Here is a 21755-nt window from a genome sequence, read left to right as displayed (position 1 = left end):
GAAATTCCGATAACATTTCTATTTTTAGACGAATCACATGTGTAAACATTGTTTAAGTCAACAATGAACTCGTACAGTATACTTCCTATTTACTTTGTGTATTTATAATCCCCTCACGATGTAGCCTTCTGATGTAATGGGTGCCATGGATTATATTATGCAGTCAAACAACAGGTGGTTTCTTTGTTGTCTGCCGACAATGTCCAAGTCCAATTGCTGCTGCTGCTGATGATGATCTCATGCGATGCCCAGCATAGATCCTCGTGTCATTATAGGGGTAAGTCATAATAAACTACGCGATATAAAGTATACGCATGTCAAAATCACACATAAGTTATTTTATGATATTTACAATTGTTTAGCCCGAGATACTCTGGCCCTAGATACATGTACAAATGTAGATGTCTGGTGTATGTCATCTAGGCCCTATCTGTCATAATGTCTAAGTCTGGTGTCAGGGCCAGAGTATCTCGGGCTAATATTTTTAATGCATTCTGCATCGATTCACTGAAGTAAATATATAATAACCAGGTTTACCATGAAAGATGTACATTTCATTTTGAAACTAAATAATGGCGCCATATACATACTATGTACATATACCCATATAGAATTTTCTTGATATGCATGTATCGTTTTAACTGCATTGGATCTGACGTTACAAAAGTTACGTCATTTTTGATTATCTAAATAAAAAAATCATGATCCTAGGGCCAGCTAGTTCCAGTACTGGGGCATAGAGTAATCTGGGCTAGATCTAGCACAAGGACGCCTTTTAATTTATCCATTATAATTTGTGATGTCTAGGCAGAATCGTTCATATGTCTTTCACTAGTACATAATCAAATAATCACTGAGTTCTAAAGCCACTCTGTACTGGGATGATATTACTTGATTTACATTGTAGTTCATGATCAACATTCGAGTTCTTTATTGGATATATACTCATTCTATCCCAGGAAAATCGATACATACATCTGTATCACTATATCCAAGTAAACAATTGTGTTATCAGATTTGATATAACGGATCGGTTAGCCTAACCCCTGATTTCTATATTATACTGCAGTTGTAATCATTTGACATTGTTCGCTTTTCAAATAACTTTGTGAACGTAGTAAAACACAAAAATTTAATGTATATCTCTGACTTTTCGCTAAGAATGCGTTTAAACTATAATGATTATGGTGAGCCGGGTTATCGGTATTGTGCGGATTTATAATGTACATGATGATCAATAATTCAAACAGAGTTTCTTGTTGAATGATTCGGGGACCCCATGAATTATCAATCGTCGTCGAACATTCATAGAACTTAACTGACGTGATAGAATCCATGTAAAATCAAAGCCGCGAATCTTTTGCTCTGTTAACTCGGGCATATAGAGGGTAAAATATAATATCGATCCAAGACCATTCCATTGATTAGAACAGCTGATCATAACTTGAAAATCCGAACTTGTACCATCCCGTTTGGTCCCGCTCTGTAGCACATGTTCATGAAGCGATTAATGTATTAAAAAAATCTATGCATACTCGTAACAAAAACGTGTGTAAGCGGTTTTTGTAGAATTATAGTTAATCTATACAATGTAACTCAACCTTCTGTCAGTACAATGTACAGCTGGTGCTTAATACAGTTACGTGCTTCCCTAATGAAAAATAATGCACAATATTCAAGTTAGAATTTTAATATGATTTTTTTATTAAAATTTATTTATAATGAAATGCAAAACTGCATGCGTTTCCGCGCCGAATATACATGCGGCCTCCATATAATTTCCAAAAAATGGTATGTTATGTATGCATTTCAGGATCATTTGAATGCTGAATATATTGTTGAGGCAGGAAACGGCGTAGAACTCTGGAATGTTGGATCATGGCTAGCAAATAATATTGAACGAATATGTCCAACCATGTTGATTAAAGACGATGCGACATTATATATGATTCAAATGACCTTAAATGATCAGACCATTTGTTTCGAGAAAATGAATTATTTGCAAGTTTTTAACAACACTGGCTGATACTTATAAGGGCCGAAGAAAACAACAGAAAAAAAATATTTAATTAATTGAATACTGGATTAGCGCGAGTGTTTCAGTCACTTACATTGTACATGAACTTGTACTAAAGTCGACCTGTAGGCTACACCTTGTATACAAACTTGGCTCTTCAGAGACAGTCAATAGCTCTTTTATTTGTTGAGTCAACTGTTGTGACTGTTTTATCTTGAATTTGCTTGCTATAGAGCTACAATTTAGTCAATATTGAGCGGCATTTATTTTCCAGCTCAGTTACAGATTGTGAAGTAATGATCGAGCACCTTTAAAGAATGTATACAAACATAGAACGTGTTATGTAGGAACATTCTATAAAATACATACGTAAGATGCCGGGGCTTAAAATCGAGGCATGCTTGATTTATCGAGTACTTTACCATCCCAATTAACTCCACTTAACTTTTACGACCTTTTAAACTTGTTACTGCCCTAATCTAAGCACAATAGGGGTCAGCTCCGACACAGGGAAAAGTCTCGTGCTGGTCAGTCTACGATATGTACATACATAATGATCTACTTATCTCTTACATCTAACACTTGATTATGGCGGAATGACGGATAGCTGACCAGTGGATCGCTGACCAAACTCCGGACAAAAGGTTAAACTGACCGCTCTGAGGGATGCAATAATGTTTGTAATGATCTAGAATGAAAATAAACACTTTGGTAGCCTGATAAAAGGGGTATCTGAAGCTCCGACTACATATACCGTGATACTACTCAACAGACATGGACTATTTAGTGCTGGCAAGGGTATCGGCAAAAACTGTCATTATAAACGTTATTTAAAATGTGTTTAAATTCTAAATAAACTGGCACATACATACATGTCTGAACGAAATGCTGGCGTTCAATTTGGATGATGAAAGGATGATATGTGGATGGCGCAACAAACAGGTAAGTTATATGAACGCAGATCTGTTCAGATGATTTAAAGAAGTTGTCAATAGTTTATTTAAATAATATATACATTTCTATGTATTTAAGATTTTCTTTTGGGTCGAGGCTAAAAATTATCGGGAAGTCACTATATTGTGTTTGTATACGTAGGTCGTATTTTTTTCTCTGGTTACTATGGGTTTTCTAAATAATGTGACATGTCCTCGATATTAGTATACGTACCTAGAACCTATAGGCGTAATATAAAAACATAATTAAATATACATCTAAATTGTAATATATGTTTCTGGTTATATAGAAATGGAGGAGGGGTTAGTAAATTGAACATAATTAACAATTTTCTGCTTAATTGCTACTAAGGAAAAAGACAATGAAGCAAATACATGAAATGGCTGAATAAGAATTAGACATAAGTATTCAAATCCGTTCGCCTAGTCCCTCTGCCTAAGCCTGGTGTTAGGGCCAGAGGAAACTTGGACTCGTACTATTGTAGTTTACGATGGTCAGTAAGGTGAAGTGGACGTACAAGTCCGTACACTGGGCGGGTCAGTATAGACGTAGTTATTGTGTTCGTGAGAACAGTTTATTGCCGATCAATGGAGATCTCATGTAAATACATGTAATTTGTGTGTGTGTCCTGCCCACATCTCAGCCTTGATGTTGTCAATAAATCAAGGCCCCGGGCATTGATGTAGTTACAGGGCATCGTTACGGGGTATAATTTAGATTTCTTTAATTCATTTGAAATTAAGATTTTCACAAGGATGGCCCCTTTTGTTCACTCACGTGTCTTTTGTACTGTCATCATACGTTGTCTATGTCAAGGCGATATTTGTGAACACGTCGTGTTCATGATCTGCAGACTCTGAGAATTAGTTACATTTTATACAAATATAGCTCATAAATCGAAGAAAAGATCCACACAGACGAAAATTATATACAAAAAAATAATAACAACTGACTCAAACCGTTAGCGCTTTCGCTCTATCGAAGGGAGTTTGAAGAGCTGTCTTCTAAGGTGGATCGAAAGCGCTAACGGTTTGAGTCCGTCGTTATTGTTAATTTTGTATATATCCAAAATGTCTAAAGATCATTTTAGACGTTTTAGGGGTCTAGATTATAACTCAGTTAATCATACTGTATACTATATTCTGTCAATTATATTTCTCAAACCCCTGTGATAGCACCTATTTTTGACTCAAGTCACTTCCAAGAATTTTTTCTTAATATATGTTATTGTTTTCTCAGAAAGTAATTGACGGATACATGTTGACATCGATATCACTTCCTTCCTTCCTGTGCATATGCCAATGGCCATATTGGAATTTTACAAAATTTGAAGTTTATTATATTTTTTCCCTCAATTTTCATATCATAAAGGTTTCCCTGGCTACCTACATATTGTTATCCAAGTTCCATTTTCGGACTTAAATCGAAAATACAAATTAAACAGACGACCATATGTGTTAATTTTGGTTATCCATTGTTTAAAACCATTATTTTACAGAATGTATACTGAACATGGTCGCTATAATAATTTTGTATTTATGGGTATCTACATTCTAAGAATTCTGCCAATCAATTTGACATGCATATGCTTTTTTCATTTTACTAATTGTATGATCACGTTGCTGTAGTTATTGTATCGCTTTACAATGCAAATCCGGGTACACGGTATATGTTAGAAATCTACCCGGAAAACTGTACATAATAAAGTGACAGCGCTTAGTCACACACTCTAAAGCATTGTTATATTGATGAACCAGAATGACGACTTTAATCGACGATTCACAAGGTATCATTAAGTTTCATTTTTTAAACTTCACAGTGACAGAAAAACCGCGTTTCATTACCTTGCGGGGTTTTGATTGAAAAGAAACCCACAATAAACGCTCATTATTCTAGGTTCCCCAACATTCTCCACAAACGTCGAAAAGAATGCATGTGAAGCTTAATCTGTTCGTACAACCTGGTTTAAATCATTTTCTTTTTTTTTTCAGATACTAAGTAGGTATACGATTTTATCTGCTTGTCTCTTCGTTATTGTTTGTTTTGATTTCGTACAAATACATGTGAAGTTTCCTTTTACAACGGATGTAACGTTCCAGCAACTACTAACCGATTTTTATATACAATAGTATTCAAACTATGTAAATATAGTGTATCTAGTCAATGCGAGATGGCAAGGAAACAATTAAGTATAAGAACACGACAAGGTTTCTTGTCGTAATGAAAAAATGAATGCGCTTTTAGAAATTGAGATTTGACGCAACATGCATAACTTATTACATATTTTACACTTCATTGTCAATAAAGACACATGAGGATGGGGGTGGGGACTGGGGGTGGGGGTTTCTGGAAGGGGGTGTTCTCATATTAAAAGCCAACGCCTCGTAACTGAAAATGAAACAAAAAATGATAAAACGAAACGTAGCACAAACCTATATCATTGTTTGGAATCTGAAATATTTGCACAGTACGCATTAATATTAATGTTACGTTACAGTATAGTGTAGATACCTGATTAACTACAATGATAGTGTGAACATATCGAGGTCCAGAGGTAAAGATGACCGATTGGGGGATGGTCTATATAACCTTTTGACCTTTACCCCCCCCCCTCCCCCCCTTATCGTAACAGCTCAGACACCACAATCCCATTATCAGATATAGAGATTAAACCTAGTGTGTATTTTACACGTAATATGCCGGGGTGGTCAGTTTTACACCGAAGTGGTCAGTTTTACGGACTTACATCAATAAAACCAATAAACAGAACCAGCGTATTTATAAACACGAGCTCTGGCTCGCGGTTGGCGCGTGTCAAATGACCGTCTATAATTAGTAGGTATTATAACTATACATACATAATACAAACTAGTGTTTGATGAGAGAAGCGCGTGTAGGCGTTATATATTGTGTTTCCTCGGTTTACTCGGACGATATTGAAACGTTGTTGCTAAATAACATAAAACTAATTGTCAGTTTAAAGGATATAATTAGAGAAGAGAAATGTAGTCGTACGAACGTTCGGACCAGGGTTTACATTTTAGTGAGATTTTAATTGGATTTCAGACACATCGATCCCCGTGACTAGTGACCGCTGACACCACAGGCCCCGCCTTCTCCAGATTCACGATTTCCGGAATTCTCGTCCGGGTATAAAACCACGGATTAGAATTCTTCCTTGTTACATTGAACTACAATGCTGAAGAGCAATGAACTGGTAAGTATCTATTATATTACTCATTAATGCTACAATTTTCTTAATAACTAATAAATAATACTGAAGTTGAATTTTACATATATACTTACTGTTTCTATATATTCATTATTCTAATTAGTGCTAGTTACGATGATCATAATATCTTGCCATGAAGTTATATGTTTATGCTGAATTTGATTTTGATTTTTTTTTTTTTTTTGAATTTATGATTTTTTTCCTACGAAATCATTATGGCACACAATAACATTTTAGCGCCAAATCGGTTCAACGACACACAGAAACTTCTAATTGTGCTTAGTTATTCCGATAGCATTATACATGTAAATGACATTTATAGAAGAAGTTCCATCATGCAGGAATGATTTGTTTTAATCAACTCTGCCATGATGGACAAATATTTTGTCCACGCTTGCCGTCTATCTGCCTTTAGATAGTTCTGGACATTGACCACGTATTAATCCTAATTCTCAGTCCACGCTCCATCGCTTGGCCACGGACAATCCATGGCTTATATTTTCTTCCTATCTTCGATAGGAATAGGCCCGCTTGTTGGCCAGTACCGAGACAAACTTGTGCCATTTTGAAATTTCAATGACTTAATTATATGATTGTAGTATTGGTTTCAGCATATATGTATTTGATGCTTTTGGACTTGACATATGTTTGCATCACACGGCGATACTATCCCAGTGTTATAAATGCATACATTTAACAAAGCACACAGTTTTTACTCGTATTTATCCTATAGTAGTTTGTGAAATGTCCTTGGACATTGTATCTCATTAAGCCACTCATGTTACCAACTTAAGGACAAACGCACAAATAAATGTTTTAGAAGTATAATCTGATTCATTAAAACATAAGATATAAGTATATGAAACACATATATCACATATATATAATAAAGTTCACGTGCTGATGAATACAATCTTAATAAGCACGAGACAGCATTTATTTGCGGAAGTTATGTTCCGTTTTACCTCCGGAAGTTGTCTGTTCATCTTTCCGGAATGACGAGGGTAAATTAGAATTAACATGTTCATCAATGCAATACACGTGTTCTTATAAAAAAAAAACAGCTACACGCACTATGTACAGGCTAGGAACATTGGAAATTTATAAGACTTCTTTTTTAACCTCCAATGGAAATAACTTGGTACGTTCATATAATAGCTAGAACGAACAAGTCGGGCCATCTGTCAGAAATCTTCCGTTCGTCGTACAGAGCTACGTTATCGCAACTAATACAATTCATACTTTGAGAAATTAACGCCGTTCTCTGAAGTCTTTCATTGTGTTTTTCAAACACCCCCATAACGTGTTTAACCGGAGCCTTTAACCAATAAAAGTTTGATTACTGCAGATACTTATTAATAATTGGTCATTTGCTAACATTATGAAACCACCGGAAGTAGGTCTCGAGTTCCGCCACATCCTCAAACTCTCTCGTATCCTTCCTTTTGAACTTGTCATTGGTTTTACAAGCATATACACCCGACATCTTTTAACGCATTTTAAATCTTTCTCGATCATATTAAACCTTTGTAGATATCAATTAAATGACCTTTGACCTTATGCTAGGTTTTGTGTCTTCTATATACCGGATAATACCTCATCAACTCATTATCAGTACGACTACGGTGATTTCCTGTGAGGGGTCATCTTACAACAAAAGCTATAGGTTTCTCGTGATTAAGTAAAACATACAAGTACACTAGACGGATGCATCTACATAATAGATCTATATATACTTATCGGGCAGGGAGTATCCACAAGAGTACGATCAAAGGCTTTTGATTCTTTATATTTATAGACACATAAATGTGTAATACCGACTACACATAAATGTGTAATACTGACTAACTCAGTATATAGAGGTGTCTGTATTACTGGTAGAATTAAAATCCCGTGGACACGATGATAATGAGATAAATAAAGGTTATGTAAAGATCACTTAAGTGATTTCAAAAGCATCTACAATGATTTCCCAAGAATATTATATACTCATTGTTTTACGAAAAAAATGAAAGCGGACGGCATCATTTTGCTGTTGGAAAAGATCTAGCTTGTGGTGAAGTGCGCACAGAGTACGTTTGCGCACGCGCGTACCTGTTTGTGTATATCACTCTTCACGTGCAGTATTTATGACATTTCATATATAAAACACTGTAGCATCAAAAGATTCCTGTAGTTGTTGGCAGTCGGAGATCTATCTAGCGTATCGTTTTGTATGGACCTCTGTGGGTCATGTGAGCCCGTCTCGCATTTGCCACGTGGTATACTTTTCTTTACTCTTTACATCTACGATATATATTTATTGTTTACAACTTAAAGGCCCACTACCTTTCCGGAGCAAAATTTAAAGGTTTCTTAAAAACATTACTTGGTTTTCTACATTAAAATGGTTTTGTGTTGCTTAGTGAGCCGATTCTACATAACAATTGTCCTCAAGGTCACCCGTATCGTCGTCATTTATAGTCAAGGCGACATTGACGACACGATACGCTCTGCGGCTTTGGAAATCCACTATTTAGACAAATGGTATGTTATTTTTTTCCATTCTCCAACGCATATAGAAACAAGAAACAAAATTACGGCTACTTTGTAAATAGAAATATATATAGTGCTGCCATACTGAAACATCGTTTCATAGAAATGCTGATATGATATAGGAAGCAGGGATAACCACTGCTATGCTGTTATATCCCTGTGTTTCAATCTTCCCTTCTGACGGAATGAAACGAGGGGAAGTAACTCTTGATAGATCTGAATGCGCACTAATTCGATCAAGTGTAATCGCGACGTGTGTTATATATGTTTCTTACATGCGGACAGTTCAGCCATTTTCAGATATTATGTTGCTCTAAATGCTGTCAGGACATTAAAACTTCATTAGAACACAACATTGGCAGTAAACTCTTCTGGAGGTAAACGATGGGGACCACTTGCATTATAGAAGAAAATACCAGTAAATTTAGTTCTGATGACGTACCTTTTGCGGGACTGATTTACAAAATGGTGAACAACCCAATATAGAAACGATTAGTAATTAACACAGGCATAATATAGCAAAAAAATGTGTAATAATTGTTCAAAGTGATAAGGTCGCATTCTATAGCTTCACGCAAGGAGAAATTTCCCTGTTGCTCAGTCGATAGAGCGGCGGACCAGTAAGTCTAAGGTCGTGGGTTCGAGCCTCTCGCCCTGTTACACAAGAAAATGAGCAAATAAGAGCGCTATAAGACACATTAACAGTTGTACTTATTTTGTGTATCAGCCGAACCAATACTTTTCCCTACCCAGGAGATAAGTAGACTTTAATCAGTGCCGTTACACTTCGTTACATTGTTATTTCCTGGCACAATGTCCAGTATATATTTCCCTGGAGAGTATATGTCGCTAGGCAATTTAGAACTAATGATGTTGTATGTACTTGGTTCCAGAAAAAGGTAGGTTTTTACATAGGTACGTAACAATGGCCTACTGTACATGTAGCCGGATAGCAGTAGCTCCTTATCGCTGTATAGATACAGACACACTAGTAGTGTTATCTGCCGCGCGCTCTTAGCAGCATCTGTATTAAGTCGTGCGTGTGGCTTCCCTTACCAATTCGCTCACGCGCGCGCCCGCCAGCTGATTGCTCTGCCCCCTCCCCCGTTTGTAAAACTAAAAATATCAGCAAAGTTAAGTCGTAGCAAGGTGTAAATGCGAAGTAGGATGGGGTTACTATTCTCTGGTAAAAGCCACTAGGGAAGATTTGTGCTGGATTCGTGTTTCATCTGTCCACACGGCACGTGAGTTAGGCTCGTCCCTGGCGCTAATGAATGGGCTCGGCAACAAGCCTGGCCCTAGACAGGAAATACATTTTATACTTATGTTCCAACGAGGAACGGGATGCACCAAAAAGTAAACACCATACTGCGCATGTGTGTGTATACAAACAGAGAACAGTTATCCATGGCTTGCTCCGACCTCCTACACGGTACGTTTCCCAGATATTGCATGTACTGTATATAAATATTACTCAGTATTTAAGAAACATATAATATATTTGGTTTGTAAAATTCCACATAGTTTGTAACGATAGTTTTCTCGCTTATGTCTTTTCAGTTGAGCGACCATATATTGGATAGCTGACAAGAATTTCGCTATGCCAATGCCAACACATTGTCTGAAATTGTGTTTCAATCTTTCTGAGGAGAGACTTATGGAGGAAACCAGTCACACCTTGTGGTAAAGTGATATTTTCAAATATCTAGTGGGGAAAATAAAAATGGAGCTTTAACGAAATGACGCCTGTATAACAAAGACTTCTTCTGATACATATACGTCATCCATTTTATTAATATTATCATCGACAGCACGAGACCAGAGCCTCGCTTTAGACTTGTATATGATCGTTATACAGATTAATACATAACAACATGCCAAACAAGATCAACGTTGATGAGGATTATTTCCTTTTAGAAGCCGTTAAGGCGGGAAAAGAGAGTCAAGTGCGCTCCATTTTGTCTAATAGTTGTTACCGAAACATAGACTATGTGGACTGTAGAGGGCGAACTGCGTTACATTGGGCGACGGAGTATGGCTACAAAAATATCATTCGGCTTTTGTTGGACTCCAAATGGAGTCCGGACCTGCCGGACAACAAGGGACAGACACCTTTACATATAGCGTGCAATCACCATAAGACGGACATAGCAACATGGCTTATTAGGTTGGGGTGTGACGTCAACGCAAAGGACGACGTGGGAAACGCTGTACTACAACGCGCCATTCATAATAACCTAGAGTCTGTTGTACATTTACTGTGTAAATTAGACGTCGGCGTGAACGCCAAGAACAAAAATGACTGGTCCCCTCTACACGAAGCAATTCGGATAGGTAACAAAGACATTGTAAGACTACTAATAAGCAAAGGCGCCGATGTCAACGCGTTGACCCAATACAAAGCCACGCCATTTTCAACTGCCATTTTCTACTATAGAATAGCACAGAAGAACTCTTACAGCGCCTTGGATCCGATTGGTCGTACGCTTGTTTTAAATGGCGGACGGCTGAGCCAGTCTGACGGGCAGTGGTCTCCCCTTCTCTCGTGTATTTCGATAGGCAATAGTTACATTGCCGGGATGCTTCTCTACCATGGATGCAGAGTGGACGACCATGGTCAGTACGGCCGAAGCCTGCTCGTGGATGCCTTCACGAGATGTGACACAAATGTGGTGAAACTATTAGTAACCTGTGGTTACAGACTAACCATTGAGGAGGTCGAGCAATGCACGCGACGCATCCCAACATTCTCAAGGTCATTCAGGAGGTTAGCATTCTCAGGTCACGCCACGGGAACAAATGGTGTCAAAATGATCGTGTGGCTCCGAGAGAGAGTACACAACTGTTTCTCTCTACAAGAATTAGCGCGCATGACCATCCGGAAATCGTTGAATGTAGGATCCGGTGACAGATCCATTTTGGACAATATTCAGAAACTGGTCCTTCCAAGGGTAATCAAGGAGTATATCTCGATCGACGAGATAGAAAATGTTTATTGAGGGGGAAAAACATGTTTAAAGAAATTAACCTCTAATGAGGTAGATGTTATTCCGTTGGGATATATAGACACTTGGTCATCTTTACCTATTAAAAACCGTTTCCATTGTGTTATTCCACACCAGATACGGATGGAATGAATATATGTTGTCTCGATATCGAGATATTTCGTTTCGTAATTTGGTAAGAGACTATTATCAAATTTTATCAGGTGCTCAAGGTTGGGTTGTGCAATACCGCCGCTTCAGCATTGCTCACGATACAGTTTATAGATAATGCATATTATAAATCCAATCTAAATTGAGGTCATGTTAACGAATTTAATATCTGGTTCTTTTGGACCGGAAATGAACTATATGGGGAATCGATAAGAACATCTCTGAGGCGTTGTGTGACGTGTACAGCGACGTAGGCCTCCGACTGTTAGATTCCCAGATATCGCGTTGCCAAGGTTACATCTCGTGTAGGTCTGTGAAATATAACCAAAATATTATAACATGTATTTCAAGCGAATGTCACTTGGCTAAGCAGATAAAATGCTCATTGTACACACGCCAGTATGTGTTTTACGCTAAATATAAAAAATAGTATGGCGTCGGAAACCCTAAAACACGCGATACGACAGCTGCCTAAGTAGGCTATTTAAATGTTTGATTTGAAACACCGACGAGTTTATTAGATACAGAGTTAAAAAAATAATAATAAACCCCTGTCCAATTAGCGCGTGCAATGCAGGTGCATTGCGTGATTACTGTGTGCATGTGCCTGTTTTTATGTCTCGTTTGTTGATGATCATCTAAATACGTTTGTTGAAATTCCAAACATTGCAATATGTGTCAATATTCCAGTAACTTATTTATATCTATCTTTATATATAAAACCTTGTCTTCCAAATTAATTTGAAGGACTGAAAACATACCCATACGTCAGTTTTCTTGCAGCAAGACCCGGCTCGGCCTTAAATAAACTTCATAAGAACTTAACAAAACCAGTGTTACATTTTGTTGGTATGTGCGTTATATTATATATAGCTTGGCAGACCAGGAGGAACCGGAATGAAATTGGCGTAGACTGCACGCGCAATGGTTCAGCGGCAGTAACAGCACGCGCCTAACCTGATCAGATGGTGTACCTGGCAGTACATGCGAACCACACACGTGTAATATGCGTATGCACGTGTTGATGTAGGCCAAATATTGAAGCTTTCATGAAGATGTCGAATGAATATTTTGACGTTGGGTATCATGTGTTAACTCCCAGTTCAGTATTGTACATGTCGTATATTACAATTATATACATGTTATCCGAGATAATCTTTAAAGATACTCCACCGCTTACGAAAGGTATTTTTTCACTATCAAAAATAGGAGCAGACAAATAAGTACTTTTCTTCAGTTGCAAAGGTTACTTTTTTTACATCATTATCATAAGTGAAAAGTTTTAGCTTCTTATTTTATACTTTGAAATAAGAATATTAAAAATAATTAATTACGTCCCGAAAAAAACCCGTGTCACTTTGCCCTATATGGAATGAAGTACTGATTGCGTATGTACCAATGGCAAAATAAATCATTTTATATGTAATTTTTGTGCTAATTAGACACTTTTACACACGACTTAACATCAGTTATTGTTTAAATTATGCTCAGTCGGCGATGGAACATCTTTATAAATAAACGAAACAGTAAATATAAATGAAAACGTGTTAAATGTAAAGCTAACTGATGTCTGAACGATATGCTGAATGATTTGGATCATATGTTTGATAGTGACGAGAAATCGGTATCTTTTCAGAAGCAATATTAATCTTGGTTTGTTTGGGTTTTTTTTTTATTATTATAATTATTTTGTTGTTGATATTTTGAAAATGTCAGAATATCCAAATACATGTACATTCCAATCATCGCTCAAAACAATTTACCTTATGTTTCATTAAGAATGTGACAGAGGCAAACCAGCCATGCTATTCATAAAATAACAGAAATAGACACAAATATATGAGCCGGTATTTCTTATGCAACTTGTGTAACATTAGCTTGAGAGATTTTGTATTTTTTTTTTCAAAAATAAGTAGAAAAATAAATTTTGGTAATTTCTTTAATTTCCGCGTGGTTATATTAAAACAAGTTACACGGTACACGTTTAAGTAAGTCGTTATATGTTTGTACATAACGAAATGGGTACATGTTTAATGAGCCGTCACACGTATTTTGTTAGATTTTTTATCTGCCTGCAATTTGGAAACTTTTCAACACTTTTAAAAAACTAGATTAGATTCTTTATCCGCCTGCAATTTGGAAACTTTTCAACACTTTAAAAAAACTCTTATCCTACACGAAAGTCAGACCCTGATGGATTCGTGTTCTTAAAGTAAAAAACGACTTATGTGTCTGTAATTCAGAATAATTACATTCGGGTAAATCTTAATACTGATAGCAATACCTCTGTCAAAATTCTTCTAACTACAGAAGATCAAATTAAAATTATGTACATACAAAAATATGTCCAAAATTTAAGACAGGTTGAAAGTTTTATAACCTGTTTAAACTAGTGATATTCGCTATCCCTGCTTCTTACGTGTATTTGAACAAAACTAAGTTGATAAAAAGTGTCTTGATGCATCAGGCCTTACCTTAAGTATTACTGTTGAGTCGTAGATTGCTTGTAAATGTTGGTAATATATGCAAAACGTAGTACATTGCAGTTTTGTAAGTCCACAGGGTTCTTTACATATTTCTGTCAAATAACCATGCCACTGTGTTTACTAGTGTCTATTGCAAGTTTTTCAAGTTTCAAGTTTTATTATAACCAAATGCGTTACAGCATATAGGCAGCAATATACATAACTATATAAAATCAAAATTCACATATAATATACTGGTTGGCGGAGGGCAATCCTATACACATAAATATATAAAGAATCCATTGACATGTAAGTTCGTTACAAACATCTTAATAAAGGAAGAACAATACAAAAAAGGAATGAATATATTTGTGACGTCACCACATATGTGACGTCATGAAATAATAAAATCTATATTTCATACACTATTTTAGCTAAGGCGGATTGTAGCGAAATAGAGCGTCATTAAGTTCACTTCAAAAAATAAATAAATAATCATTCATCAGTGATTAAATAGCTATAGGAATTAAATAAATCTGCAGTTAAGTCAACTTTCGTTATAACGTTACATAGAGAGGAGATTTTCCTCATTTCTGAAGCATGAAACAAATATTTATTTACTCAATTTATTTAAAGTATTTTAAAACACTTTTTCATGAAAACAATTCTAAAAGCTTGTAAACACTAGGATGTCGGTAATAATACTGCTTGATAGAAACCTTCTCTTCGAATCCGGTCAAATAAATGTTGTGGTACATGCTATAGACACTAGTAAACATAATGACATGGTTATTTGAGGACAGAAATATGCGTACCGAACTCTGTGGAAATACTAAACTGAAAATGAACATTTTTTGTATATTTTGCCAACATTTACATCATTTTTATTATTAGTTTTAACAGAGTCTAAAATATGCAAATTTAACCTAATTTGCAATGATATCCGGGTAAATAATATTTCTTAAACCACATCAATATATTTGTCAAACTTCTAAAAACTATAAAGATCACCAAATAATGATACTGTACAAATATATATACAAGTATAGTGAGAACAAAAGGTATATATTTGACCAATTCATATTTAAAGCATACGATGCAATAAATGAAGGAAATGTCGCTTCAGAAGACTTCGTCGAAGATACCAGTCACAAAATTCCGGAACAAGTCACAATTCTAGATCAGAACAGCTAGGTGATAGCGGACCTATTCAAAGGAACAGTGAGGAATAATATTGGTGTGTGATATACTTGGGAGTGGTAATTATAGTTCCCTGTTAACTATTGTGAAAAATATGACCCTTTTCACGATTTTATATAAAGGTAATTTAAAAAGCACTATAGAATAGATGAGAGTGAATTTAATGATTCACCAGTATACAGTCGTTTCATGCTTTGATATCAACAGTTAAAACTATTTTCCTTGTATGCGAAAAAATGCCATTATGTTTACTTCGTGTCTATATCAAGAAAGCATTCGTATATTGATATAATTTACAACCGCCATATGTATGGCAAGGTAAAAAAGGACTTGATTTCCATGCTTTTGTTAAGGCGAATACTTACTGTAAACAATAGACTAGGTACACATAATGGCATGAACAGTCAATGAGAAAACAGAAAAACGTGCATTTTCGACTGCATAATGAGTATACATATGTCATATAGTTAGTAAGCTTAGAACTACATGTATTTGAAAACAAGGTCGCTTAATGTACATATCATTATATAACCCTAGCTAATGCCCCGCGTAACTTGGATAAGACGTAAACTTTCAATGTATAGGCAATGTTTCTATAATGAAAATACTAAGCCTGTGAAATATGATGATACAGCAAAAGTTACAAAATGTCACGCATTTGCCAACATTTTATCAAGTGCAGTGAACCTCAAATATATCTGCGAGTATTAATGTCGAATGTTGGCTGGGCAGTAGGAACAGACGCAAGTAAAGAACAGACGCAAGTTCTCACCGTGACGAAATTTGACAGCTTTGCGGTTCAGGTTTTGTTTATAAAGCAGCCAGAAATAACTATATTTACTCGATGCTGCTACAAATATATACTCCCAAAGTCTTTTTATATGACTTATTTTCATTTCAATTAGGAAAAATCCGAGCTGTAATATATATACGTTGCATATGTTTTTGCATATTACCTGAATGGGAATTTATCCATCTTTCTTATCACCAAAGTTAAAACTGGTTGTGAGTCTTGATAAGTTGACAAACTATCTATATTATTTGTAAAAAAAAACTATCAGTAATCTGTGACAGATTGACGGTTTATTTATTAAGGAAGCCTAAATCAGGTTCTTCCTTTTCTTTTGCATATCTATAAATACACCATATGCTCAGGGAGTAACGAAACCTTGTCATCAACGGAGTAGAAACAGCAATTCATTTTGCAATGTTTACCCATAAATACATACAATAACGTTTTAAGGTATACAAAAACAAGACATTTGAACTGATATAATTGAATTCGAAAACCCCACTACAAACATAAAAACAAAATGAATGAAACTGACATCGTAAACAAAATGACGTGAACAAATTGTGTTTGTGTAAACCGCAGGTGAAGTACGCCTTTCTCGAGACATACATTTGTTCTAAGAGGATATGTGTTTTGTATTAATATCACTTATCGAAATCTGAGAATATTTAAAGCGTTAAAAGTATTTGTTTATTTGAATAAAGTTTGTACGAGATAAGGCATTGTTTTCGAGATGTTAGCCAGTTTGTCTCCGACGTAAAATGTATCCCGTCTTTGCATATTTCTGTACATAGTTACCTTGCAGGTAGGTATTAATTAGCGTTACGTCATTATTTTGTGGGTGAAACAAATCCTTCCTCTAAAATGCACATAGCGTTACTCTCACAAACACACGGCGTCACAATCAATACTTATCCACAAGGGCAAATAATTCTGTAGTTTTTACAATACGCAGTGTAGACCGAGACGAAGTAAGGTGGTACTATGTGATCACAGGTCGACCAATCATGATTTACTTTTAGTTCGCATCAGTTGGCTATCATTTTGTTCTGTTATATGACAGCTTCGACCATTTTATCAAACTAAGTCATTGTCAGAAGTTAGATAGTGAGTGTTTTTAAAATCAAGATGGTAGCAAGACAGTGACTTGGATCAGTAGACTGCAATTCATTTCTCAGACGTAGCCGAAAATTTGAAGCAGAGCAATTTATTATCATGAATAGAAGTTAGTAAAGCGTGACCATTTTTGCACTAAATTATTGATTAAATATAGTTTTGGATAATAGTTGTTGCTATTTTGACTGGAATCTATTATTTTCAGTGGTAATGCTACATTTACAGTATTAAAACGCTATTATTTGTTTTCTTAGTTCGAAGTTAAAAAGTCGATAGCGATACCTTCCTGACAAAGGTATAGATTTAAAACCTTTTATAATGCTCCTATTTAGATAAAAGCCCGTGGCTAGGTCATAACGTGAAAGTAATGATGTCATATATCATCATACTTTTTATTTCATTTATACATGTACTGAAATTAACTACTGTAATTTTTTAAGTCAATGCACAAGGTGCGAGACGAAACAAATACGGTTAAACGTACAAAACCGTTTAGTAGTATATATATAGTGATGGCCGGTGTTCGGAAAGACGATCTAAAACTACGAAATGTGCCACATCAGAAAAGACAGCCGGTCGTTATCTAAACGACATGGCCATATCTGCCCGATATTTGATTGGCCATGAAGTGTTGGACTGGCAGATAGAATATAGATATTGCGTGTACAATTTCCTTATCTTCACACTACCTGTCATACCGACCAGATAGTGCCTGCCACCTTCTATCGTCTGCCGGCTCCGCCATTTCCCCGCCATGATGAAGCTTCTTTCTATGACTATTGCTGCCATTGTGCTGGAAGTATGCTATGCTCATTTGTGCATGATAAGTCCTCCACAACGAGGTGCAATGGGTAATCTCAACAAGGCTGGTTCCGGCGACTGCCTTCTGACTGCTCCGAGATGTGGAAATAGACCGCGCGGCATGCCTGTTATGGGATTACAAAGAGGACAAAACTTCACTGTGTCCATCCAGAAAAATTTGGACCATTACGTCAAGGACACGCCGGGAAGCTTTACAATTTCCATTGGATCCGAGCGAGGAGGAACCAAGCTAGATGTGCTAGCCACTATTCCAGATGGTGGGGAGCCATCCCTGACTATCTACTCTGTTAATGTGACCATCCCCAGGGACCTGGAAATGAGAGAGTACATCATTCATTCTGCCTACATCACCAACAACCCGCAGGCACCACCGGAGTTCTTCCAGTGTTCAGATGTCATGATCCATGCGTAAATTGTAAGTGTGGAGAGTTATCATAAATAAAAACTGCCGTGTGAATTGACGAAAATACCCCTGGTAGACTTCTGGTGGGGGTATTTTTCTACGAAAGTTGGATTGGAACAGACTGTTTTCGCTGTTGTGTTACATGCAAATTGTTACTAGTCAACTAAAATAAATCTATATTCTTTCTGAAGTTCTATATATTTTTTTCTAAAACAAAGAAACAAATATACAATAAATAATAGGGAAAACATTGCTGGTAGAACAAAAACAAAAACAAATAGCAGAAGTCGGTAATTTCTATCGAGATTTTCTTCCATCGCATATTGTTGGTCACTGTTTGTCTTGCATCCGTGCAACATATTTCACGCTTCAAATGAATGCAGACTTCAATCGATATTTTATAAGCGATATGCTCAGAAAAAGGACTAAGTACTGGAACTTTGACCTATTACTTTGATAACAGGGCCTAGGGGTCAAAAGGCAAAAAGACTATCATGCAAGCGGCGTGCTCGACAAAATGCTATCGATTTCAAAAGAAAGACCTTTAAAATACGTTCACAAAATTCAAAATATTAAAACCATCCCTGACGAGTCCTCCCATGAGAACATGGCAACCATTTCGTTTCCATAGTAACTGTTATTGAAGCATGAGATATGTCAATTTGTAGGCATCCATATGTTATACAGTGAAATGCGTTCAAGCGTCTGGAATCGCCTTTAGGATCGTTCAAACCACAAATCACGTGAATAGTTTCAACCAGTCGTATGCGCGTTTATCGGCTCGTGGAATAGCGTCAGTCAAACTGTGGGCGGAGTTTAGTAACAGCGATAATCTATCTGAGGGCGGAGTTTAGTAACAGCGATAATCTTTCTGAGGGCGGAGTTTAGTAACAGCGATAATCTATCTGAGGGCGGAGTTTAGTAACAGCGATAATCTATCTGAGGGCGGAGTTTAGTAACAGCGGTAATCTATCTGAGGGCGGAGTTTAGTAACAGCGATAATCTATCTGAGGGCGGAGTTTAGTAACAGCGATAATCTATCTGAGGGCGGAGTTTAGTAACAGCGATAATCTATCTGAGGGCGGAGTTTACCTGTTATAGCTGTTACACTTGAAAAAACTTACGCAATTCATTAATACCGCAACAATTTGGCATACAAATGCATGTATACAGTCATGACCTACATGTACATACAGTATAGCCATAGTCACAGTTTAAAGTGAGTGGAAATTTGGAATTTGATATCTCAACTTTACAATACTATTTTATTTGCAATCACATGCGCTAGAGAGTCGTCACCATACCGTTTTTATAGATGTACATGTATATATTCTAAACGTCATATTATGCTTTCTTTAACTACAATAAAGTGTTTTTTGCTCAACCTATCATAGATTTGAATAGAAATATACATATCTGTATTTACAGCTCAGATTGGCCTGGAGTAAAACTATTAATGGGAGTATCATTTTAGGTACAGAAAAAAATTTCGGGGCTAAAGAATTTGGGTTGGTCGGGTAACCCTAAACAAACATTTTTTGGCCTTATGTAGATGTACATGTATAAAGTAATGACTCTCTAGCTCATGTGATTTCAAATAAAATAGTATTGTAAAGTTGAGATATCAAATTCCAAATTTCCACTCACTTTAATATGTGACTATGGCTATATTGTATGTACATGTAGGTCATGACTGTATACATGAATGTAATGCTGTTTTTATTTTATGATTTTGTTTGCCAAATTGTTGCGGTATGAACGAGTGTAACAGCTATAATAGGTATACTCCGCCCTCAGTTAGATTATCGCTGTTTCTAAACTCCGCCCACAGTTTGACTGACGCTATTCCCAAGCCGATAAACGCGCATACGACTGGTTGGAACTATTCACTTGATTTGTGGTTTGAACGATCCGAAAGTCAAATCCGAACGCATTTCACAGTATATACTACTCCATGCCTAGATATGAATCTGTATTCTTATCTTAAATGTCTTCATGTACTTAATTCAATAATTTGGCATACAAACCACCACTACATACCTCGTTATTTGAAAATAAAGAAGTAAAACTACAAAGGTGAGATACGTTTGAATAATATCCAAATTCCGTTTATATTTATATAAATACAAGGTCATATTACATCAGTTATGCATGATGTCTTTTTGAATTATAAACATGTAATTATTAGCAATAATTTTGTCTAGACCCTCTATTTGTTTTTACATACGATATACATATCGAGATCATAGCGATTTGAATCTTCATATGCAATGGAATAATCTGACGTTTTAGAAGCTCTTTCCTGGACGGTCTTATCCCGAGGTTTTCGAAAGAACCTGAGGGAAGTCAGCTGACCACATTCTACATTTTCTTGGGAGCATTCTAGAATAAAAAGTTACATTCTCTTAACGATCTTGTCTGGCATCGAAAGTCATTCGATCGGTTTACGTTAAAGTACGCATAATTGTCCAACATAAATTGGATAAACTTGCACACATTCGTTATCGTGCTGGAAGTCTGTCATGGACACCTGTGTATGCTGAGCCCACCTCAAAGAGGTTCCATGCTGGGTATTAACAAGGCTTGGGCAGACGACTGCTTCATGACCACTGCAAGATGTGGAGGCCAACCGACTGGATAGCCTCTGATGGCACTGAACATGGGGTTCAACTTCACCGTGACCTTCCAGAAGAACCTGGACCACTATGACAAAGACACACCAGGAACATTCCATGTTTCCATTGATAACGAAAGAACCGGTACCCAGATGAGGGTTCTGACTAGTATTCCTGATGGCGGGGAGCCGTCTTTGACCCTTTACGCAGTCAACATTATCATTCCATCAGACTTCGTTTCTGGGCAGACCCCGGCTCTTTAGAGTTCTACATAAAAAAACGATAACCATTTTAGACGTCTAGATAAAAAAAAACGATAAACATCATACTCTACATAGTACTATATATAGTATTGAGTATGATTTTTGTCGTTTATTATTTAGACCTCTAAAACGTCTAAAATGGTCTTATGGCACTCTGGTGGGTCCATGATTATATAATCTGTAAC

At 36.4% G+C, this 21755-nt stretch overlaps 2 protein-coding genes across 4 annotated transcripts; both read left to right on the top strand.

The window, feature by feature from the left end:
* The first annotated feature begins 72 nt into the window (after positions 1 to 72).
* LOC138315397 (serine/threonine-protein phosphatase 6 regulatory ankyrin repeat subunit B-like) lies at positions 73 to 12723 on the top strand. Of its 3 annotated transcripts, XM_069256396.1 has the most exons (4): positions 73 to 277; positions 6038 to 6188; positions 8609 to 8729; positions 10299 to 12723. In XM_069256396.1, the coding sequence occupies exon 4, from the start codon at positions 10613 to 10615 to the stop codon at positions 11735 to 11737; it is 1125 nt and encodes a 374-aa protein (XP_069112497.1). In that variant the 5' UTR covers positions 73 to 277; positions 6038 to 6188; positions 8609 to 8729; positions 10299 to 10612; the 3' UTR covers positions 11738 to 12723. The 3 variants fall into 3 exon arrangements, with proteins under 3 accessions (XP_069112497.1, XP_069112496.1, XP_069112495.1); XM_069256395.1 differs by lacking the exon at positions 8609 to 8729; XM_069256394.1 differs by lacking the exons at positions 73 to 277; positions 6038 to 6188; positions 8609 to 8729 and adding an exon at positions 9858 to 10170.
* A 5410-nt stretch (positions 12724 to 18133) lies between these two features.
* Positions 18134 to 18882, top strand: LOC138315396 (uncharacterized). Its single transcript, XM_069256393.1, has one exon. The coding sequence runs from the start codon at positions 18222 to 18224 to the stop codon at positions 18699 to 18701; it is 480 nt and encodes a 159-aa protein (XP_069112494.1). The 5' UTR covers positions 18134 to 18221; the 3' UTR covers positions 18702 to 18882.
* The last annotated feature ends 2873 nt before the right edge of the window (positions 18883 to 21755 follow it).

Source organism: Argopecten irradians, chromosome 2 (genome assembly GCF_041381155.1).
Source record: "Argopecten irradians isolate NY chromosome 2, Ai_NY, whole genome shotgun sequence".
Taxonomy (NCBI): domain Eukaryota; kingdom Metazoa; phylum Mollusca; class Bivalvia; order Pectinida; family Pectinidae; genus Argopecten; species Argopecten irradians.
The sequence above is the reverse complement of the archived record's forward strand: the minus strand, read 5'-3'. Positions and strand labels throughout refer to the sequence as shown.

Excerpts from the sequence above, each read along its gene's own strand:
- LOC138315397 (XM_069256395.1), top strand. The coding sequence starts at position 10,613 with ATGCCAAACAAGATCAACGTTGATGAGGATTATTTCCTTTTAGAAGCC.
- LOC138315396 (XM_069256393.1), top strand. The coding sequence starts at position 18,222 with ATGATGAAGCTTCTTTCTATGACTATTGCTGCCATTGTGCTGGAAGTA.